Source organism: Cynocephalus volans, chromosome 13, assembly GCF_027409185.1.
Source record: "Cynocephalus volans isolate mCynVol1 chromosome 13, mCynVol1.pri, whole genome shotgun sequence".
In the NCBI taxonomy this organism is placed as follows: Eukaryota; Metazoa; Chordata; class Mammalia; order Dermoptera; family Cynocephalidae; genus Cynocephalus; species Cynocephalus volans.
In genome coordinates, this window is record NC_084472.1 from 57,437,266 (window position 1) to 57,459,614 (window position 22,349).

The 22,349-nt window shown below is 35.9% G+C and overlaps 1 protein-coding gene across 1 annotated transcript in view; it reads left to right on the plus strand.

The window, feature by feature from the left end:
• The window catches only part of PHLPP1 (PH domain and leucine rich repeat protein phosphatase 1), a 218,585-nt gene that overhangs the window by 172,157 nt on the left and 24,079 nt on the right, over positions 1-22,349 (plus strand). Inside the window, exons 11-12 of the mRNA XM_063076825.1 lie at positions 13,592-13,792; positions 16,618-16,780. Coding sequence (XP_062932895.1) covers positions 13,592-13,792; positions 16,618-16,780 — 364 coding nt within the window. The remainder of the gene's footprint in view (positions 1-13,591; positions 13,793-16,617; positions 16,781-22,349) is intronic.

Here is a 22,349-nt window from a genome sequence, read left to right on the forward strand (position 1 = left end):
TACGGAGATCTGAACCCTTGACCTTGTTGTTATCAACACCACACTCCAACCAACTGAGCTAACTAGCCAGCTGCTGTGACTCCTAGGTTTGAGAACCATTGCCTTCACTGTTGACTTTGTGACCGAGGGCAGGTCACTGTATAACTCAGTTTTCTCATTTTGTTTATTTTGTGCATTTCCCAAATGGAGCCCGCAAATTTGAAAAGGAAAGATTGTGTGAACTGGACGGAGTATTTCTAGTAATGCAGTGTGGAAAAATTAGGACGTGAGTTGAGTCACTGGAAGAGGACATTGCTATCTTGAAACAGTATAAACTAAGGTAGCAGTGTTATCAAAAGACATTTAGGCAGATATCCCCATAGTTCAAATAGACTGGCCTATCTAGAGCCAACTACAGTTTGGAAAATAGGGACTGTTATGGAAGGAATTAGCCAGCTTCTGAAGGCCTTGAGAGGGGGCAGATGTGCTAAATGTATTACTGGTTGGTACAGGAGAGTTCCGGAGTAAGAGATTGGATAAAGTAGAAGGAGCAAGTATTCTGTTTTTATTTTATGAGAGAAAAACAAATGACCAAAAAAGACAGAAGTAAGAAACTTTCTCAAGAAGACACATTCCGTGCCTTTGTTTCCCAACCAGTATGATAGCTACATCTCTAGCATATTATAGCAACTGATCTAGACATGATGCTGAGTCAGAAAGAAAAGTTGAGAGTTGGTTATCTCTGGCAGATAGGGTTGTGAAGGAGTAGGGTGAAAATTAATTAGCTCTTTTTAAACCACATTTTTGTGTTATTTCACTTATTAGAAAATAAGAGAAACAGAACATTTTCTAATGATTTCTACCAAACTACTGCTTCTTAAAGGGTTAATACTTCTATTTATCTTCTTCATACAACCTAAGTAAAGGAGACTTTACCTACCAATTTTTAAAAAAAATTTGGTATATATTTTTTATTGGGGTATAATTTACATTCAGAAAAATGTACAGGTATTGTGTATTTGGTTTTATGAGTTTTAGGGGAAGGAAGAAACTAGTACTGACAGTTTTGAAGCAGGTCTACCCCCAAAAACATGAAAAACAGTAAAATATTTTAGAAAAGAATCTTTGATAAATGTTTCTTGCAGGTGGTTTCAGTTGTGATTTGTTCTAGTTTACACGGTTCAGTACAGCAAATATCTTACTGTCCTCATAGGTTTAAGTCACTGTGCTGAATACCTTAGGGTACTGAGAAATCACTAAACACAGGTTTTACCCTCAAGGAGCTTACAAGCTAATGTAGAGTATAAAATAACTACACAATAAACCGTAATAAAAGGTAAGTTTAAGAGGATAGAAGAGATTGAAAATGGTAAGGTTGGTCTGTCATAATTTAGGCTTATGATATGAAGAACAATACTTTGTTGTTGTATAATACAACATAGCTCTGTGTTTGGCAAGGAGCTGCAAGCATTAATGAAACTTTGCTTCAATTCCTCTATTCAGTTTGCTCCATAATACAAATCTTGAAAATATATGGTTGTTCCTTTTTATATATTTTTGTGATAAATCATTATTACCAGTTCTATGGTTATGTAACTGAGGAAAGGTCCTAAATACAAGTCTTCATAAATTAACTTGGTTTTGTTCATGCTCTAAAGTAGAACTTGTGCTTAGAAGCATCAAGAGAACTGATAGAAAAACATGCATTGTTGGACACAGAGCAGAAGACCAAATTTTAACATACTTTCTTGGGAATTTTTCTTTGCTTCGAATCTTGCCTGCTAAAACCAGTCTCATGGTTTTAATTACATGATGTTGTCTGTTAAATATTACTTTAGAATAGTATACATTAATCTGCTATAACTGGTAGCAGGAAGGTATCTGGTAACCAAATAGGAGAGAGAGAGGAATCTACTTTTAATTAGGTAATATTTTCATCTTCCTGTGAAAACTTGAGACCAATTTTATTAAAATTCTTATGACGTGAATCAGCAATTTGAGTTTATGTGTTTACTTTCCATATTCATCTTTGAGATCTGTGCATTTTGATTTGCTTTTCACTGGCAGCTCAAAAACTATAGACAGATATGAAATATGATGGATCATATATTGCTGAGAAGTTGACTGTGATTTTGTATCTTATGATCAGAGCAGGATTTGGTTCTGTTGGGTGAGCTGGCACATACTCTAATCTGGTTCTTACTGGCCTGGATTTCTTTTCTTACCTCCTTTTGCTTAGAGTTGAGGATTTTCTTGATGGAAACCCCAAAAGAGTATCAGATAATTGGTTGTCATCAACAGATGGGCAGGGGTGGAGGAAGATATTCCCCATGGGTCACTAGAGTGGATGAGACACTGCCAGAGGTACTGGCGTCCTTCTGTTCCCTCCTGAAATCTTGGCAGTGGCAGACTCCCTGTCCACCTAGCATCTGCACATGCATTTGATGGCCAGACAGCTTCTCCTGCTGAAGTCAGTTTAATTAAAAAAGCCAAAACGGACCCTTTAAAGGAGAGTTGTAGATCCCTCTTTAGGGTGGGCATCCAGGTCTGTTTTTATCCGTAGTACAAGGTATTTCCAGGGGCAGCAATGGGGGGAATATATGTGCTAATGAGGTTCGCGGTAATTGCTCGTTTTTATTTATTAAATATCCCAAAAGTATTAGTCACATTACAGACCATACGTTTTAGTGACTCAGATAGAATATGTGTAAATATCAAAGAGATTAAAAGGGAACAGAAAATTTAGAAGAACATGATCGATTGACCATGACAACTGGTGCCTTTTGGCAAAGACAGATATTTCTGGCATTTTGAAGAACTAAGTTGCCTACACTTTTTTTTTTTAGTGAACAGAGCTATCTTGTTAAGTTCTGATGTTTGAGAGCCACAGTGGACTAAAACAGCATTTCTCAAAGTGTGTCTTCAGAATCCCCCAGTGCACTTATCAAGCTTGCAGATTCCTGGCTTTTATCTCAGCTCTACTCAGTCAGACTTTAGAGGGGTAGCCTGGGAATTGTTATGTTTAAAAAGGCTCCTCCATGATTCCATTGTGGAGGAATCATACCACTGAACACACTGGAAGCTAAAGGTGACCACAGGTACTACTGCTGAAACAAGTAGATATCTAGAAAAGAAGAATCTTAATACAAAAATTGAATATGAGTCTAGTGATATTTCTGCGTATCACATACATCCCATCTATACTTTTTCAAGTGTTATATTTCTCAAATATTTTAAGGTAGTGGTTCTTAGCCAGGGTTATTACATCAAAATCAACTGGCAAGTTTTTCAGAACTAGAGACTCAGTTAGTAGGGTTTAGAACACTATGAAGAGGAAGAGAATTTTCATCCTTTTCTCTCCCACCCTCTTCCTCCTTTTCCCAAAGGTCTACCTCAGTCCTGGAGAAGGGAGGGGTGGAACATTGGAAAGAGGCCAAGTACATGGTCTTGACAGGGTTTAGAGTTCTGGTGGCATACCCCATTGTTGTTAGCCAGAACATACCAGAAGAGTTTAACCAGAAGTTTCTAAGCACTCCTGACATCGGCTGTGAACATTGCCCTGAGCCTTAAAAGAAGCCATTAATGGATTATCACGAGTCCTCCTTATACTCTGAGAAGCTGCTTTGATAATCCTTACCACCACTTTCTGCTGTCCACAAAATGGATGAGATGGTCAAGTCCACCACACCAGTGGGAGGGGTGTGTGAGTGTGCACCCCCAGAAACTGCTAGAATGCATCAGGACAGAGGTTTTTGCAACCACAGTGATTCCCAACTTGGCCAGTCAGAATTTTTTTACTTTAATGTTGAGGCCTCGACCTGACTTACTTAACAAGAATATGTGAAGGTTGACACTGAGAATCTGCACTGATGAAAGCTCCCTAGATAATTCTGAGGTGCAAGCCAGATTGCATACTACTGACCTAGAACATCTTCCGTGAGCATGTTGCTCCTTTGACAGCTCCAGAGTGTGTTAGGTCTCAATCTTAATTCAGTGAGAGGGTAAAGTATAAAAAAATAAAAGAAAAATAAACACCAAATCCCAGGTAGCAGTCTCTTATATTTCTACTCTGCCCTTGCCTCACCCTGAAGTTTTGTGTAAGGAAAGGCAGAATGAGAAAAACTGCAGAAGAGAGAAGTAAGGAGCTGGCAATGGGGCCTAAGATGGCTCTCCAACTACCACCTCGAACTTAGGTAAAAGTGTGTGCAACTTGAAGGAGCAGCATGCAAAAATATCTAAATATCTAAAGGTCCTACAAAACAAAGTGAACCAGAACAATCAGAGGATGTACAACCCTTCCCTACTCAACACAAACAAAAATCTCTTCATGTATCTTGACTTTGCTATGCTGATAGAAGATGACACCACTGAACTAGGAATCCTGTAAAAAAACAACCTGGTACCATAAAAATGAGTAGGAAAAAAGATGAACAGATCCATATTGAGTTATTACTCCCAAAAGTGAGAAAACAAAAATCACACACATTCACTGTGGAATATTCTTCCCTCTGCCAAAATCTGTTGTGAAGCTAAAGGAAACTGTAAGAAAACACTCCAAGCAGAATTAAATACAGTCATGCACCACATAACAATGTTTGTGTCAACAATGGACTGCACAAACAACAGTGGTCCCATAAGATTATAATGGAGCTGAAAAATTCTTATTGTCTAGTGAAGTTGTGGTGGTCATAGTGCGGTGCATTCCTCACGTAGGAGCATTAGGCTATACCGTATAGCCTACATATGTAGAAGGCTACACCATCTAGGTTTGTATGAGTATACTCTGTGGTGTTCGCACAATGATGAAATTGCCTAACGATGCATTTCTTAAGGACGTTATCTCTGTTGTTAGGCAATCCATGACTATATACTCAAACTAGCATTTTGGGATATTAAAAAAAGAAAAAAAAATTAAGAAACTGAGATCAAAAATTGACAGCATGGAATGGGAAGAGAGGTAATTGAGTTCAGAAAACAGAAGAGAATGGCAATTATTCAAAAATGAGGAGTACGTTACAAGGTGCCCAAGGGAGAATAGATTCAAATAGGGGGCATTAAAGAAATGCAGGAAAATAAAAAGAATGAAAATGAGATTAATTAGTGGAAATGGAAGACAGACCAAAAAGGAATAACATTTGTCGAGTTCTTGAAAAATAAAAAAGACAAAGCAGTGGAACAGAATTAATCTTTAAAACTATGATCCAGGGAGTTTTTCCAGCAACCAACACAAGATCTTAAAATACATTTGAAAAAAACTATTGATTGGGTACCTGGAAAAAATTATATTCTGAATATTCAACTTTGAGACTTATTACAGTAAAATGATTAGATTTTGAGGACAACACTCTTCAAGGCTACCAGCAAAAAGATCAAATAATTTTAAAAAGCAAATATTAGGCTGTCATCAGACTTCTCAAAAACATTGTACAAAGCAAGGTAATAATGGAGCGGCATTTTTTAAAAACTTGATAAAAGTATGATGTGAGATTTTTATATCAAGCTAAGTGTCTTTTAATATCTAAGTTACAGAAAACAGTGTAAGCACCAAAAAAGACAAGCAACAACAGCAAACAATAGATAAGTTGGACTTCATCAAAATTTAAAGCTTTTGTGCTTCAAAAGACAAGTAAAGTAAGAAAGTAAAAATACAATTTGCAGAAATATATGATAGGGATTTAAAAGAACTCCTACAACTCAACAATAAGATAAATAGCTGAATGAAAATATGGGCAAAGGATTTGAGTAGACATTTCTCAGAAGAAATGTACAAACATAAAGAAATGCTCAACATCATTTGTCACTGGAGAAATGTAAATCAAAACAACGAGATACAAGTTCATAGCTACTAGCATGGCTATAATCAAAAAGACATGCAATAACAAGTGTTCGAGAAGAGGTAGAGAAGTCAGAACCCTTGTACACTGCTTGTGGGAATGTAAAATTTTGCAGCCACTTTGGAAAAGTCTGTCAGCTCTTCAATAGTTAAACATAAAGTTACAATGACCCTGCAGTTCTACTCCTAGGCATATACCCAAGAGAAATGAAACCATATGTTTCCACAAAACTTGTTTATGAATGTTCAGACAGGATTACTCATAACGGCTAGAAAATGGAAAGAACCAAATGTCCATCACCTGATGAATGAAGAAGCAAACTGTGTATATTCACAGTGGGATATTATTTGGCAATAAAAAGGAATAAAGTACTGGTACATGCTACAACATGGATGAACCTCAAAAGCAGTTTGCTAAGTTAAAGAAGCCAGACACAAAAAGACACATACTACATGATTCTTTTTATGGGAAATGTTCAAATTGGCAAATCCATAGGGATAGAAAGTAGATTAGTGGTTGCCAGGGGCTGGGAGAAGGGGAGAAATGGTGTGTGACCACTAGTGGGTATGGAGGTTTTTTTGAATGATGAAAATGTTCTGGAATTAGATAGTGGTGATGGTTATCAAATTTTGTGAATGAGCTAAAAACTACTAAATCATATACTTTAAAAGGGTGTGTTTTATGGTATGTGAATTCTATCACTATAAAGCTGTTACTAAAAAAAATTTAAGGACTTACATATCTCTGCACCCATGATTCCTTCTCCAGGAATCTACTAGAGCTGCTCAATCTGATTTGGAGCCTCTAGCCACAGGTAGCTATTTAGATACACACATAACGTAAAGTTCACCCTTTTAGAAATGTGTGGTTTAGTGAGTTTTATTAGTAACTTAGATGAATTAAAATTAAAAATATATACAATCAAGAAAGCAAAAATACAATCCAGTAGTAGTTAATCCATTGTATTAGCCATATTTTGGATTCTCAGTAGTAACATGTAACTAATGGCTACCATGGTAGAGAGTGAAGATGTAGAACATTTCTGTCTAGACAGAAAGCTCTATGGACAGTGATATACTAGTGGATGAACTTCATCCAACGTAGAAATGACTAGTATAATTTTAGCAGAATGACTGATGGTGAGCATTTTGGTATATAAAAATATAGATCTGAAGCTAAAACTTAGGTGGGGAAGAGGGTGGAAGATTAATATACAAAAGTTGTAATTGGTGACAAAGTAAAAATATTGTAGCTTAAAAATGGGAAGAGGGAAAAAGGAGAAAGAGTAACATAGAAGGAGCTTATTGATTGCTATATAGGAAACAGGCGTGACTTGAATTCTAACAAAAAGTGATGAGCCACATAGTAAATGATTTTAAAAAAGTCCAAGGGACTAATGTTATTTAATAAGGCATAAGTACAAAGGTCACCATGAGAACAAAAGTACAAACTTCCTTAAATACTAAAAACAAATGGTAATGTATTAAAGAAGAATATATATCTTATAAAGAGGGAAACATAGCAAATATGAAATATGGCGGGGTTGAGACCAAACATCAGATACATCAATATATGTTATTGAACTTAATCACCTCAGAAATAGAAACAACCCATATATTCAAAAGCTGGTGAATGCATAAACAAAATGTGGTGTATCCACATGTGAATTATGAATTATATCTCAATAAAGCTGTTAATTAAAAAAAAAAGTAAGTAGGTATTGAGGGATACTTCCTTAACATTATACAGACACACACACCATAATCCTAAAGGTGCTTTCTTAGTGGGGGAAACCCCAATGGCATTTCTGTTAAGATCAGTAACAGGACAAGAATGCACACTATTTCCACTATTATTCAGTATTATACTGTACTAGTTGTATTAGCCATGCAATTAGACAAGAAAAAAAAATTAATTAGCAGCATGAGAATTGGTAAAGAGGAGATAAAGTATTTGCAGTTAACATGATAGAATACTTGAAAACCATAGAGAATTGCTGATAAATTAACTCAAATAATAGAACATTTGAGTAAGGTAGCAGGATATAAAATTAATATGCAGAAATCAAAAGCCTTTGTATACTCAAACAATAGCCATTAGAGGACACATTAAATTGTAGTAAAAACCCCATTTAAAATAGCATCAAGGAAGATTAGGGAAAAAAAAAAAAAGAAATGTACAAAAGCTGTATGAAGATAACATTAAAACACTTTTGTATTTCACAAAATGTGAACACATGGAAAGGTATTCTCTGTTCTTGGATAGGACAACTTAGTATCATGAAGAGCAGTTTTTTAAAGTTACTTTGTAAATTTAACACAGTCCTTATATAAATACCAAAAAGCTTTTATAATGGAGTCAGACAAATTGATGTTACAGTTTACATGGAAAAAAGAAATATTTAAGAATAGTCAGGAAAACACAAGGGGGAAACAAACCTTACCAGACATCTGAACATGTATGTTATAATTCTTTCTGCTGAGAAGGCCTAGAAGCAGTGACATTCTCTATCAGTGAGTATATTTAACACCCAGAGGTTGGTTTTTAAGTACCATTTGCCAGAAAAGGAACCAGGGGTTGCCAGAAAAGGAACCAGGGGTCCTTGGAAGCAGAATTGGTTCTAGGGCTAGATCAGGGTAAACACAAAATGAGCCTGAGGGTAAAGAAATGTTCAAGAAACAATGAGAGCATGTCAAAGGACATCTGAGCCAACATGAAGGAGCTCCCAGTGGCCACATCTGGGACAATTTGAGCAACAAAAGCTCAATGATAGTAATGAATTATATCTGGTAGAATAAAACAATTATAAGTCCATATTGATGTAAAATAAGTAGTCGAGTAAATAAATAGGTACAGCTCTTACTGTAATAATACTGTATTATTCCAATTAATAAACTGTAAGTAGAAAACCATGGAAACAGAAAAATCACAATTTGGCAAACACCACAGAAATGATTGTTGCAAGCAAGAAGAGTAAATTAGTGGGCAAAAATATGAGAAATAGGATATTTGCATAGTCTCAAATTATCTCCCCATAAGTTTATTAATTACAAAAGAAAGAAAAAATTGTAACTTTACAGTGAAGATCCTTGGCAGACCTCAACCAAGTGATCAAAGTAAGTATCGCTAAGAAGACAACATTGGCATCATGTACTTCTTAGTTTTATGCATTAAGAAAGGGCACAATTCTGTCAAAAACACATGACCTTATTCTAATGATGATAAAACATGAAACAACCTAAATTGAGACACGTTGGACAAAATAATTGTCTAGTACTCTTCAAAACTGTCAAGGTCATTGAAGACAAATAAGACTGAGGAGACAAAGGAGGCATGATGATAAAATGCGGTGTGGGATCCTGGGTTGAATCCTGGATCAGGTAAAAGACATTAGTGGGATAACTGGTACAATTAGGATAAGGTCTGTGGTTTAGTATTGCATCAGTGTTAATTAATTTTCATTAATCTTTGAGATTAATTTTTTAGTTCTTGTTCAACAGTTCTTAAATCTGTACAATTTTTGTTCCTTTACTCTGCAGGCTTATAGTCTTTATTGCCCAAGCCAGGCAGATTCTCAGATCTTACAAAATAATGGTGGTGGGAGTTATGTTAGATTGTATGCACTTTTCCTTCACTTGCAATCCCCACTAGTAAGTAGTATTGCTAGGTAATAAATAATTGTGGTCCTTTTTTTTCTTTAGTGGGGTATAACATTAATGTAGTGCATTACAACCAGCACTTAAAAAAAATTGGATAAGACAGAGAATGTTGGTGTATATCACAGAGTAATGTTAAGTATTATTTTATGACTCTTGTTGCAGTAGCACATGTATATCTTGCACGCTTACTGATTGGTCATGCAGAATGTATTCTGTATTCTTGGTTACCTTCATAAAAAGTTTGAAAGCCCCTGCTTTAAGAGCTGTGAGCCTTGTGAAGGTGGATGAAATTGTAATAACAAGAAATTTAGAGTGTTTTGTTTGATGATTCTGGCATATTTTGGGCATAGAAATCAGGAGATTTTCTAAAAGTAGAAGAGTTTAGGTGGGCTTAAACAGTCTTAACCATTTGAATACAAGTCCCAGTACCGATCTCCAGAAAAATTATATATAAATGTAGAATGCTCGGTATTCCTACAAACAGACGAATCTGTTATGGTACCAAATGCTGTTCTCTGTTTCAAGGACAGAATTTGGCTGTAAAATTTAAGGGTGTGCTGGAAATTATTAAAAAGCAAACAAAACAAAACAACCTAGATGAGCCAGATGGACAGAATGTGCCAAGACAGAAGAACAGAGCAGTTGCTCAAGAAGCAGGAAATGCATTTGTCTTACTGTTGTTAGGGGCAACCTTCCAGATGTTTTAGGGCAAGAGCCATATCTGTGTGTCTTTTCTCTATGACTTTTACACTTTCTGCTAAGAAAAGTTTTTGAGTACTGGGCTATGTGCTAACTTGTTTTAAGGATTGAGTTTGAAGTGCTGTGTACACGTGTTCTTCATGTTACACAGCCAGTATCTTGCTCGACCTCTAGCTCTTCTGGAGAAAAGGGCCTATGTAAATGTCCTCAGGAAAAGATTTTCATTATTATTATTATTATTATTATTATTATTATTATTATTATTTCTTACTGCTCGAATTCTGGATAGATGTGTTAGGGAACAGTGGACTCTTGAGACTGACGAGATCTGGGTTTTATTGCTGGCTCTGCCACTAGTTACTGTTTAACCAATGCCAAGCAATTTGACTTTCTCAGCTTCAGTTTCTGTCTTTTGTAAAATACAAGGGGGGTTGTCTCAGGGATGATGGGAGAATCAGATGAGACAGAAAATAGGAAAGAGCTGTGGTCTCTATAAAGCATCTTACGAATGAAAAGAAAGCAATGGTACATTATTGCTTGTTCTCTAATTAGAAGAGGGTTGTGTAGTGAAAAAAGTTAAATGGATGAAACATCTCTTGGCATGTAAAAATCTTTTTGTATAGTTATTACAAAAATTTGTAAGGGAGAAGCTTGAGGATAGTTACATCATAGTTGAGAACAAACTCAGTGCTTTTAGGAATTTAGCTTTATAGGGTTGAAAGCAGGGAGTGAGGTTCTAAAGCTTATTTATTGAGTAAAACTGTTATTCATACTGGACAAATTTTGCAGAATTAAAGTAGTCATTCTTTTTGGTGGAAGTATGGCACCTAGACCATTAAATTGACTCAATTTGTCTCCTGCTGAAACATTGCGAGGTTGTGGGAAGAGTGTTCTAAAGAGGATGGGTATTGAATTTAATTTTCCTTAGAACATTATAGTCAAAAATCTTTTTAGTCAAATTGTTTGCTCTTTGGCCATTAACTAACAAGGTGAGTTGGTCAGACTTTATACAGTTCAAGTGACGTCCTTTGGAACCAGCCCATACAGATTCAGCTTAGTTTCATTTCCTGAAGGGATATGATGAGGGATTTTTTTCCCCTTAATTTTGCATAGAGAATATATAGTTCCATAAGTACAGGTAAATTTCAAAAAGAAAAAAAGAAAAAAAAAAGAAAAGAAAAATGAGAGGATAAATCTTCTTGGTGATCACTTTTCTTCCCTTCATTCAAATGCTGTGAGAGGTTGAGTCCCTTTGACAGCTTTCCAGATGAGCATTCACTTGATGTTTTAAAAATGACATTCCCTCTTTTCCTGGCCTAAAATTATGCCAGCACTCATGAATTCATTCTCTCTCTTCTCTTTTCATGTGTCTGTAACTATCTATTTCCTAGAGAATTGTATTTTAATGAGATTGTCAGATGGTTTCCCAGCCAACCCTAGTCCATGATATTTCAGGGCATTAGAATTTATTTTTTATATTTTAATTTATTCTAAATCTACACTGAAGAAATTCCTAACAGGAAATTTAAGTCAGGTGGTATAAATGGGACCTAAAGAAACAGATTTGTGAAAATATTTTACAGAACTATGGTGCTGAAACTGGTTTCCTTCCTAGTTCAAACCATTTCAGAAACTGCATGAATGACCTTTATTTTCTTCTCTGTAGCACACACGACTATAATTTCCCATGTCTATTTATGGTCTGTACAGCCCTTCTCCAACGTCCCTTTTTTTTTTTTTTTAAATGTCAGCGGACTGTGTTTCTTTAATGGAAAATGTTCTATTTTGAGGAAGCTGATTTTCCTCAGATAAGTAGTGGAATTGGTGTATGTACACATGTGTGGGGTGTGCAAGACTGAGGAGTGTTAAGTTAGTGGATTGAGAGTTTGGAATGACAGTCCTGGAGAGGATTTCTAATATAAAGCCTTTTTATATGCAACGAAAAATAACAGTACCTGGTATTCCATGTTCTTCCTTTTTAAGGAAGATTTTATTCTGTTTTCCTAACATATGGCAGAATAGTCCTGAATCGAATGCTGAAAGTTTCAAACCCAGGTGATTTTGAAATGAGAGGATTACACGGTTCACTAACAGGCTAGATTATTGGGTGGGGAGTCAAGGCAGACTGGACCCTACCAACTCTCGCAGAGGAGTCCCATGTGTCAAGCACACTCCATTTCTTAGTTGCTGCAGCTGCACAGTAACATCCATTGTGAATTGGGAGGGGCATTTCTGACTCCTGTGCACAGTCCATCCTTGCTCTGTCCTTTCATCCCTTCATAGTGATTTGGAACCTGATCACAGCAAAGATTCTGTTGCTGTTCCCCTGCATCGTGTTGCGCATTTATCTATGTTTTGCAATAACTGTGAAACATAGTTAAGGGTTATATAAGTTTTGACAGTTTCAGTCATCTTAGGTTTATAACCATTGTTAATATTTTATAAAGAATGTATATAACCGTTCTTTATTGTTCTGTCATCTGGAAACTGTGGCAGTATATGTGTTATGTTGCTCATTTGTTTTAATATAAATTTTACTGAAGTATAATATGAATACAGAAAAGTGGCTAAATCATAAGTGTAGCACTTGACAAATTTCCTTAATGTGAACACACTTGTGTAACCAGCACCCAGACCAAGAAACAGAACATTATGATGTTAGAAACATGAGTTGCCCTCTCCTGAATGCTACCTTCACCCACCTAGGAGTTATCTCCACCCTGACTTCTTTTACCATAGATTAGTTTTGCCTGACTTTGAGCTTTATAGTTATGGTATCATGCAGTGATTCTTGTATCTGGCTTTTTTCACTCAGCACTATATTTGTGAGATTCATCCTGTTGATGCATGGAGTTGTAGCTCTTTATTCTCATTGCTATATAGTATTTTGTTATTTTAATACAGAGCAAATTATCTCCTGCAGTTGTAAATGTATATCAGTAAAATGTGGTTTGGACATCATACTGAAAGGGACTTAGGCATGATATGATTTAGTTGTATTGTGATCTAATGCCTAATTGTTTTATTACTATAAGAACCCTTTTATTAAAAAACAGGAAGTTGTTTTTCTCTTCCTTAAAGTCAGAATATTAACTTTACCATATCACTTTCTCTTCCACTCTCCATCAGCTTTAAAAATAATTGCTTCCTCTCACCTTTGTGCTGCCATAAAAATTGTTTTATATCTGTTTATATTTAATACATTTAGATAGCTATTGTGTTTATCCTAGATAGTAGATCAGAGATCTGTATGCCTGCTAAATCGAACACCTTGAATCCAGGACCTCTCTTTTCATTCATGTTTCTAAACCCAGCTTCTAATATACCTGGTATCAGTCAGAAAGCTTCTAGTTTTGTTGAGAGTTCGAAACTAGAGCTTTGGCTTATCAATGGGGCTTTTGTTGCATTTTGTCATTGTAGCCTGAGATTCCTGAATGCATCTGCAAACAAACTGGAAACCCTCCCTCCAGCCACACTTTCCGAAGAGACAAACAGTATCTTACAAGAGTTGTATTTGACAAATAACAGCCTCACAGATAAATGTGTGCCCTTGTTAACAGGACATCCTCATCTGAAGATCCTTCACATGGCCTATAACCGACTTCAGAGTTTTCCAGCAAGGTAAACGAGAGTCATAAAGTGATGTTCTTAATTGCATTTTTAAAAATGTGTTCATAGGAAGGGGAGAGGTGAAAGGTGACATGTCTGTGTCTCAGGTAATGTCAAGCTTATTAGCTTATTCCCCCTTCCTTCACAATTGTCTTTTATACAAGCTATGATCAGCATTCGCTAAAGAGAAATGTATTGATTTTCCTAATGTGACTGTATCCAGAGACGCAATCACAAGAATGCTCTTAAGGTTCTAAAATAAGGTATGTTGGCTGGCCAGTTAGCTAAGTTGGTTAGAGCATGGTGTTGTAATACCAAGTTCAAGGGTTCAGATCCCTGTTTTATTGGTCAGTCAACAAAAAATATAAAAAATAAAGTAAGATATGTCATTTAGCAGGTGTATTTTTTCTTTTGCTTCTTCTTAACCAGTCAAATTAATTTTTCAATAATATTAACCTAATATGATAAGTGGGAATGTAAACTAGGAACCTAAAGGTTCTTATCTACCAACTTTTGTATTCCTACTCCCGGTATATAAAGCAGTGGTGGCCTATACAAGCATAGAACCTATCTGACATTACAAATTATGGCTCTTAGAAGATTTCACTTTTAATTTGTTTTCATTTTAATTTCTCATTTTGGGAGCAGTGGCATTATATCTAGCTTTGAGTGAATCTACACAGAGTCTACTGTGAGGATTTACTCTGCTTCTAGTTCATTGGCACTTATCCATACAACAAGTTAGGAACACTCTTGGAACACACATGCACACATCAAAGAAGCAAATACTAACCCTTGTGGTATTCTGCTGGTAACTGCATCTCAACATTGAGGCCAAATCGTAACACTGGCCCTCCCTCCCTCTGCTGCTGTCAAAGTCCTTGCTGAAGGAGGAAGACCCTAATATGTGTTGACTTAAAGTATCGCTCTGGTTTTGGTAATATATGTGTTTTTTTCTTATTTTTTCCCCTCATTTGATATTAATGATTAAACTTTTTTGTATATTTCTATGTATTTTTCTTTACTATGGCATGAAGAGATAGTATTTTTGTATAAAAATATGGTTAATCACTTAACAGTAATGTATCTGAAAGGGCTCATCATCCTGTTTCAGATAGTAAATATCTAAACCTTGCAGGATAAGTGATCATCAGCTCTAATTCTGAGGATATCCCCCTAGTGACCCATGCCAGACATAATCACCCACCCTAAGTGCAGAGAAATTTTTTACATACCTCTTAAAATTCATGTTGCTATAATTTCTCTCTCACTAGAGGTTGTGATGTGGCACAATAGCTACCCTGGAAGACCTGAGTTCCTAAAGAGCCAGGACTGTGACTTTCTTGTCTCCTTCAGCTTCATGTCTCACACAAGGTCTGACCTAAGGTTGACCCTCAAGAGATGGTTGCTGAAATAAAGAACATGCCACAGTGATCAAGTCATTTTTTGTCCACCTTCTTTCTGTGTTGAGAGACGTAAACTTTTTAACTTTTCCTTTCTTGAACCTGTTTTCCATACTTTTAGTCATTTTTTATGAGTATGCCCCATTACCCATTGGTTTCTCCATATTTCTTTAAAAATATAACATTTAAATACTATTCTTACAAATGCAAGCTATCATAGATGGATTACTTCACACTCTGTGTATGCAATGTTTTTTGTAGTACATCCCGATATCATACTGGATGTTTACAATATTAAAAGATCTGATTCATAAGGCAGAAACTTTGTTCCTGTATCTTAGGCACATATTTATTTTCAACATAGCAAATAAGATAACTTTTATATTTGAGAGATAACAGAAAGAAAAATAATAAAGTGTTTCATGCTAAATAGTTTAAAGGTATATTGTGACAAATGAAACCATACCAAGCAGAAAAAATACAAATAACTATAAACTAAGTGACTCAGATGACAGGTTTGAGTTACACTGACTGGGAATCCTGTACTTCTTGGAGTTCAGCATCACCAGTGGTAGAAAGAGGGTCAGAGGAGTGGTAAAGGTAGAGGGGTTGTTTTTTCCTCCAGATTTATAGAGAATGCAAGAAACCCTGATTCTGAAATTTTTCTTTATTTGGCTCCTTTAATTATTGATTAAGATTATAGATGAAGATATAACAATAAAAGACATTCTTAAATGAAAGTGTTAAATTACTTTAGAGCATGTTATTAAGGTAAGGTTAGAGAGAGTCCTTCTTTGTAGATGTTTTAGCAAGAGTTGAGAGAAATTTCTTTTGGGTCCAGTTTGAATTCAGGCACTGCCAGAGGCTGAGAGATGATCTGAATGACCTTTCAACACACCCCCTGCTCCTTACCACCACCTTGTAATCATGAATGATGTCAGAGGAATTTGGGAAGTGGGGTTTGAGGAAAAAAGCATATCTTAATGTGAGCTATACCCCTGTTCTTCACTCCATTGCCTTGAGTTTTCAGTGCCAGTACAAAGAAATCATTTTCTCAAACTAAGCCCTTGTAAAGCAGTTATATTGGATTGATGTTGTTTTTTGACCCATTTAAGTGGATTTTCATTGGAGTTCAGACTAAGCTACATAGAAAAGTGATCATTGCCAGGGCAATTTAATTTATTGACTTCACCTCTTCAAACTGATAACAAGAAGAAAATGGATGTCTCTTTCCTCCTAAAAATCTGCGTGTGTAGTTTTTGTTCTGTAGTAGGAAAGGACCAATACTCAGAAATGGTCTTTGTAAAAATGACTATTAAAAGTGAATCTTTAAATTTATAGTAAATTCCTTTTTTGATTCTCATTATATGTTTTCTTTTTAAATTGCCTTATAATTATTTTATAACTCCCTCCCTCGTGGATTTTCTTTTTTAGTAAAATGGCAAAACTGGAAGAACTTGAAGAAATTGATATCAGTGGGAATAAACTGAAAGCCATCCCAACAACTATCATGAATTGCAGGCGCATGCACACCGTTATTGCTCATTCCAATTGCATTGAAGTCTTTCCTGAAGTCATGCAGCTCCCAGAAGTCAAGGTACATGATTTGATTCCATAAACTCTACATTTCAGGTCAGAAAAGAGAATGATTCCCCTAATTTGTCAACTTAGAACGTTTATAGCTTTGTTGGATTTACTCAGAATATAGGCTCCCAGTAGTTCATAGTCCATTAGGCCACACTGTTGAGTCAGCAGTCAGTTTTAAAAAACAAACAAACAAAACACCAGACTGAGTGTTGGGAAAATTGTATTCCTGGGCTCTGTCCCTAACTAGTTATATGACATAAGGCTAGCCACATAACCACCCAATACTTCTTTCCCCGTCTGCCTAATAATACTTGTCAGACTTATTTCCAGAGTAGGTATAAGGCTCAAAGGATGAGTCAGGTGTGATGGTAGTTTGTGAATAGTACCACTGCACATTCCTACCCCTCCTAACTCACCTAATTAAATAGCAACACCACTGCAGTATCCAATTAGTGGTAATTCCTTCTACAAACATAGCATCATGGCTATCACCAAACATTCATTTTAGCTGAATGAAATTGGTAGACCAGATAGTATTTCATTTGATAGGCAAAGAATCTGAGGTGCTATAAAATGAAGTGATTGGTGTGAATGAGGACAGCAACCTGGTATTGGAGATAGTCTGCAACTACTGACTCTGGACTTGGGAAAGACTCATGGGTGAAAGCAGTTCACTAGAATGAAAGCCATCTAACAGCTTTATATTCCTGTTTTGTTTCCTTCTTTTGGAAGGGGAGTGCAAAAGTAAATAGTTCTTTATATATAATGTAGTTTTTCACTTGTGTCTCAGCATTTCTAATTATCATCATCAATTTTATGCTTAATGAAAAATAAGTCAGTGGTTATTAACAAGGAACAAAGTAGTCCTATTTAGCCATTCTTCACTTTGCTTTCTGATATAAAACTTATATATCAGATTAAGAAATTATATAGACATTTGAAGACACTTTAACATGAATAATTTTTTATCACATTATTTTTTATACATTTATGTGGTTAAGGTATGTACAAGCTGTTTTGTTTGTGCATGTATGCGTGTGCTTTAAGCCATGAAATGTTCTACTTTGAGCTTTAAGAGTGCTGTTATCTTATACATCACCGTGGCATTTTAGAATGTTTATTATAAGCTTCCAGAAATATTTTCTTTATATATCCTATGTAGTACTTTTCAGAGTGGTAAAGAGCAGAGCACTGAAGGGAGACAGACCTAGAGTTGGTTCCCAGCTGAAAATTACTTAATTGCTGTTTCTTCATATGTAAAATGAGGAAAAGAATAGTTTTTCCTTTACAGTACGGTCAGGAGAATGAAGTGAAATAATACATGTAAAGCATTTGAAATAAGAGTGGCACATAGGAAGAACTGACTGCCTAAATGTTAGCTACACAGGTCCTCGATATGGTTGAATTGTGATGTTGATTATATAGAGTGACTATTTTGGCTGAAGCTCAACAAAACCCAGGAAATTTATTACTTAAGCAGATGCTTCTTTGCCTCCAGCACAGGAAAGAGGTTGAGAGTTAAGCTTTCCAAGGGTCCTTAGCTGCCTGTTACTTGACATAGCTGCTGTGCTATGGTATCTTTTACAGGGGGTTGTTAAACTGGTCTTTGTGTACTGTGCAAGGTGATATACCAGCACAAAAGAGAATAACAGTCTAACGATTAACCTCCTATTTGCTAGTGTTAGTTTCTGTACCCGTCTTTTAATTTTATATAACTCTTAAATGTAGATTAGTTTGTTTTTTGTTTTTTTCAGTTTGAAATACAAATAATACAAATAGTCATTTAAAATTTTCAGGTTTTGACTGGATTTTGCAAAATATAAATCTTGCTTTATGAAAACGAATCCTCTCCTAGACTCTTGCTTGGATTCTTGGATTCCAGAATCAGTGCCTTCTATTGCCGTTGAATACTTTCCCATTTTCTCTTCTCTATGCCCTGTTTTACAACTCTTTTAAATTTTACTTCTGCTATTATTTTTTAAGTGGTTTCCATTCTTTTGTTCTTTGATTGATTTTTTCCCCTCCAGCTATTATGTCATAGCATTTTCTTTAGGTTAACAATGTCTAGCTTTCAGATCCAGTTCTTCTATTACCAGTAGTACAGGTTTTGTTGTTGCGGTATTTGTGTGGGTGGGGGGAGGTTTGAGCAACATCAAGTATCCTTTGTGTACAAAAATATAAATTTTGTAGCCCTGAACAGATAGTGTTATTGAAAAATGATAGTTATGTTGTTTTAGAACTCTGAATTGATATTTTAGTCTTCTTTCACATGAGCATATTTTAAGTTGTAGTATAGTATTTATGCACATTTAAACTGTCCAAAAGAAAATTCCTGGTAAAAATAGGTGCTGTATCTCAAATGATAAATCTACCTATGAAAGTTTTCACTGTAAATTGAGCCCTAAAGCATGTTTTGTTTTTTTTTCCCCTTGTTTTTTTGTTTGTTTGGCAGCTGGCCAGTGCAGGGATCCAAACCCTTGACCTTGGTGTTGTAATACTGCACTCTAACCAACTGAGCTAACCGCTAAAGCATGTTTTTAATGTAAAAGAAAATTTATTTTCTTTATATTAAAATTTTATTATTGAGTTAGTAACCCTAGATTATGTTCATATTGCTTCTTGAAAATAAAGTATAGTGGTTGTAAAGTATCTCATAAAAGGTATTTAAGATCATTGCAATTATAAAAACTTAGCAGATAACATAATTTAAAGAGGGATAAAATCATGGTGTATTTAACTGGCTAGTTCTTTCCAAGTAGTCTTATCTTGTAAGATATTAGAGGAAAGTGCTTATTCGTAGATTTGTTACCAGCGATTTAAAAAAAAAAAATTATTTAAAAGGATAAAAGTCTCTATATGAAAAATATGTCTGCTGAAATGTGTTTTTAAAACATTTGAAAAATTGGGCCATTATTCATGTAATGACTAAAACAGAGACTATATGCACCTTCTTCTAATCTTGGATAAAATTAGCTCTGGCCTTTTTTTCATTTTGGTATATCCATTGAGATCTGTTAAAGTGATCATCAGGCATCAATTTCTGTATTTGGACAGTGAGGTCATGTAAGTTGTTAGTTGTAAAAAAATATGTTTTTCAGAATTTTCCAGTGAACCCAAGTGGACCTGAAGTCATAGTACTTTTGTTCCTTAGTATTGTTGTCTTCATCTTTGTTTAGCACTTTCAAATTAGTGTTTTATACCCCTACACTAGTCCTGTATTACTTGGAGCAAGTTTTGTTCTATTCTTCTTCTAAAATAGGCAGACTTCCCTCTCTGTATACAGATTAGGTCTCAGTCAACTAGTGAGGAAAACATCTGAGTCACCACATAAGCCAGGTTGGCTAGACGTGGGCCTAAGCCCACACCTTAGGCTCCTAGTGGCTGCTGAACCCCAGAAGCAGAGATGGTTGTGGATATGGCGCTTGTTTCTCTTTCTGCTGAACCAAGTAGCAATCCCATTGATAATATGGTAGTTTTGTAACAAAACCCAAGTTTCTAGTTGAGTGCTTTGTAATGAGTGACTTATTCTAGCCCTTTCTGAAGTGTATTTTAAGCAGATGAAATAAATGTATGACACATACAGTGAATGACATTTGTAATTTGAGATTTAAACACCATATCAGCAACTTTTTTGTGAAATTTCCATGTTCCTGTACCTTCTTGATTCTAAGAACATTTAAAATGTTTTTATTCTCTTCAGAAGATTGTTTTCATGTCTGTGCTTTGCAGTAATAAACTACTTGGATAGGTTGAGTGAACTCATATCTAGAATCTGTGTTACTTTAACTGGGAAGTGGAGTATGAAGTGTTTTTAATATGCCATTCTCTTGAGGACAGTGGCTATAGGAAGTTGAAAAAATGGACAGACCTCCTTCTGGATACAGATCAGCTCTCAATCAGCTAGTGAGGAAATTACAATCCCAAGGTCGCCATATAGGCCAGACTTGGCTTAGCTGGATGCGGGCAAGCCCTGTTTGTTCTTCTTGTCTCTACAATGAGACGAAAGGAGGAGTATTGGCTCAATCATAAAGACATGAAGAGTGTGGGGAAATGGCTGAGCCAGAATGGATGAAAGGAAAGGGATTAATTCTTTGAGAAGTAGGATAATGGAAATGAAGATGGATAAGGGACCAGTTAGGTGTCAGCTGGGTGGAGTAGTTGACTTGGTAGGCTTAAAAGGTCAGCTAGGCATCTCTAATACATATCCCAAAAACAGAAACTGGGAGCAGTAATCGTTAGGGTCTAGGAATCAGGTTAAGTAATAGTTGTTTAGGGAATTTTCTAACAGGAAGTCTGATGTCAGTTACTGTTTGGGACTCCATACAAGGGCTAATGAAAGAAGAAGCAAGCAGTATCAACCAGGAAGTGGCTGTTGAAGCCACTTTGCACCTTGCCTCACAAGGAACAGACTAGCAGGAAGCTAGGACTGCATATTCTCTCTCTCTTTCAAAATAGGTATAATGAGTTAACTCAGACTCCTTTTGTTTTTGTTTTTTTAACTCTAGTTTCAGCAGATTTTTCTAAATTCAAAGTCATATCCTTTCCAACAAAATATTGCGTACATCTTACAGAGCAGGTTACGTACATACACTAGTCCCCTCCTTATGCACAGTTTTGCTTTCTGTGGTTTCAGATACCCATGGTTAGCCATGTTCTGAAAATATTAAATGGAAAGTTCCAGAAATAAACAACTTATAAGTTTGAAATTGCCCACCATTCTGAGTAGCATGATCAGTCTTACACTGTACCACATGTATTGTAAATCATCCCTTTGTCCAGTGCATCCAAGCTGTCTGTGCTACTTGACTTTTAGTCACTTAGTAGCCCTCTCCGTTATCACATCAACTATGGCTGCCTCGCAGTGCTTGTGTTCAAGTCACCTTATTTTACATCATAATGGCCACAAAGTGCAAAAGTAGTGAGGCTGGCAGTTTGGATATTCCAAAGAGAAGCTGTAAAGTGGAAAGTTCTTGACGACGTAATAAGGGGGGGAAAAATCATATGCTAAGATTGATAAGTTCTATGGTAAGAACAAATCTTTCCTTGAAATTACAAAGAACGAAAAGGAAATGTATGCTAGCTTTGCTGTCACATCTCAAACTACAAAAGTTATGGCCACGATGCCTGATAAGTGCTTAGTTAGGTGGAAAAGGCATTAAATTTTTGTGTGGCAAGGGATGTGAAATCAACATATCAAAAAGACACCTGCACTTCCACGTTTATCACAGCAGCATTCACAACAGGCAAGAGATGGAATCAACCTAAATGTCTGTCAACAGATGAATGGATTAAAAAACTGCAGTATATATATACAATGGAATACTACTCAGCTGTTTGAAAAAATGATATCCTATCATTTGTAGCAACATGGATGAAACTGGAAACCATCATGTTAAGTGAAGTAAGTCAGGCATAAAAAGACAAATACTGCGTGATCTCATAAATATGGAATCTAAAAGATAAAAGTGGTTCTCATACAAGTGGAGAGTAGAATAATGATTACCAGAGGTGAGGGTGGAAGGGGGGAAGGAGGAGAAGTGGTGGACTAATGGGTACAAAACTAGGTTATCTACCCTAAC